General features: G+C 50.6%; 1 protein-coding gene across 1 annotated transcript in view; it reads left to right on the forward strand.

Annotated features, from left to right (window-relative positions):
* The window catches only part of lama1 (laminin, alpha 1), a 43,730-nt gene that overhangs the window by 19,972 nt on the left and 21,258 nt on the right, over window positions 1-2,500 (forward strand). The window contains exons 25-28 of the mRNA XM_030079883.1: window positions 141-284; window positions 490-666; window positions 911-1,096; window positions 1,768-1,895. Of these exons, the coding sequence (XP_029935743.1) occupies window positions 141-284; window positions 490-666; window positions 911-1,096; window positions 1,768-1,895 (635 nt within the window). The remainder of the gene's footprint in view (window positions 1-140; window positions 285-489; window positions 667-910; window positions 1,097-1,767; window positions 1,896-2,500) is intronic.

A 2,500-nucleotide genomic window follows, 5' to 3' on the forward strand; every position in this document is an offset into this window, starting at 1 on the left:
GTAATCTAATCTCAACAAATATACTGTAATCTAATGTGTTTTAATGTAATGTAACTTTATGTGCGATCATGTGATGCGGTGTGATGTCATGCGGTGTGATGTCATGCGGTGTGATGTCATGCGGTGTGTGTGTGTTGCAGGGCAGCGTGGGGGGCCGGCGCTGTGAGGAGTGTGTGTCGGGCTCGGTGGGCTTGTCGGCTCTGAACCCGTCCGGCTGCTCCGCCTGTTACTGCTCCGGCCTGTCCAGCGTGTGTGACGAGCGGGGGGGCATGGTCCGGGTCCCGGTCAGTACACACACACACACACACACACACACACATACACAGTCACACACAGTCACACACACACCATTGAAAATAAGAAGAAAAAGCCTGCTCATTTTACCTCTTTGTCTCTGTCTGTCTTTCCTCCTGTCTGTCTCTCCACCTGTCTGTCTCTCCTCCTGTCTGTCTCTCCTCCTGTCTGTCTCTCCACCTGTCTGTCTCTCAGGTGAGGCTGTCGGACTCAGACCAGCTGACGGTGGTGAGTCTCTCTGACCTGCAGGGTGTGCTTTCTGGAGTCTACCAGCAGGGCGGCGACACGCTGCTGGACCCGCGGCAGCTGGAGGGCAGCCGCCTGGCCGGCCCACTCTACTGGAGGCTGCCCCGCCGTTACCAAGGCAACCAGGTACGGACGACAGGTAGCATGTAGCATGAGGCAGAAAAGAGAGAGAGACAGAGAGAGAGAGAGGGTGCAGCAGTGGTCAAGCGAGCTAGAGAGTGAATGAAGAGAGAGAGAGAGAGAAAGAATCAGAGAAATTAAACTTTATTTCGTTGTATTACGTTGTGTGTGTGTGTATGTGTGTGTTACGTTGTGTGTGTGTTGTTGTTGTTGTGTGTGTGTGTGTGTGTGTGTGTGTGTGTGTGTGTAGCTGCTGTCCTATGGCGGCCTGCTGTCTTACATCATCACCTTCTACGCGGAGGACAGCTCGGGACTGGCCAATCAGGAGCCTCAGGTCCTGATGAGGGGCGGGACTCTGAGGAAGCTGGTGATCTACACCGACATGGTCGCCCCTGGCAACGGCATCGCGACACAGCACGACATCAGCCTGACAGAGGTAGGGCTTTGCCCAGGTGCATCATGGGAGTCCTGATCACTTGAAACAAAGATCTTCACTGAAGAGAAGATGACTCACTCAGTAACAAGCTGAGAGCTTTACTCCCTCACACACTCTCTGTATGTTTGTTTGTTTTTACTTTTTTAAACATTCACACAAAAATCTGCATTTTCCCAAAATAAAAAAAATGCACCTTCACAGGTCAAATTCATGATTTAGAAATGTTTCTGGACAGTGTGTGTGTGTGTGTGTGATGTATTTTGGGGTAAATAAAGATAACACACACACACACACACACACACACACACACAAACACACGATGCCCTTTAAAATATTTAAATGCTGTGAAAACAGCATTTTTTATATTGTATGGATTATGTTTTTTTCTGTTATATTTTATTAATTTCTGTTATTTTTATTATTTTTTTATTTTCACTTTACTTTATTTATCACTTATGTCATTTTTAGATCATTTTTTATTTTTTATTATTTTTTTTTTATCACTTTTTGTATTTCATAAAATGTTTTTATTTGATGACTGGATTTGACTTATTTCAACATTTCTTTATCACCTTTATCATGGTGACGCTGTGGAGTGTTGTATATTCTGTGCTGACAGTAGTGGTGTGTGTGTGTGTGTGTGTGTGTGTGTGTGTGTGTGTGTGTCACAGCACCGGTGGAAGTATTTTAACTCGGTGTCGGAGAAGGCGGTGAGCCACAGCGACTTCCTGTCCGTCCTCAGTAACGTGCAGTACGTCCTCATCAAGGCCTCGTACGGGACGGTCCTGCAGCAGAGCCGGTACACACCCTGCACACACACCCTGCACACACACCCTGCACACACACCCCGTATACACACCCTGCACACACACCCTGCACACACACCCCGCACACACACCCCGCACACACACCCTGCACACACACCCCGCATACACACCCTGCACACACACCCTGCACACACACCCCGCACACACACCCCGCTTACACACCCCGCACACACACCCTGCACACACACCCTGCACACACACCCTGCACACACACCCTGCACACACACCCCGTATACACACCCTGCACACACACCCTGCACACACACCCCGCACACACACCCCGCTTACACACCCTGCACACACACCCTGCACACACACCCCGCTTACACACCCTGCACACACACCCCGCTTACACACCCCGCTTACACACCCTGCACACACACCCTGCACACACACCCTGCACACACACCCCGCACACACACCCCGCTTACACACCCTGCACACACACCCTGCACACACACCCTGCACACACACCCCGCTTACACACCCTGCACACACACCCTGCACACACACCCTGCACACACACCCTGCACACACACCCCGCTTACACACCCTGCACACACACCCCGCTTACACA

Source organism: Myripristis murdjan, chromosome 20, assembly GCF_902150065.1.
Source record: "Myripristis murdjan chromosome 20, fMyrMur1.1, whole genome shotgun sequence".
Taxonomy (NCBI): Eukaryota; Metazoa; Chordata; class Actinopteri; order Holocentriformes; family Holocentridae; genus Myripristis; species Myripristis murdjan.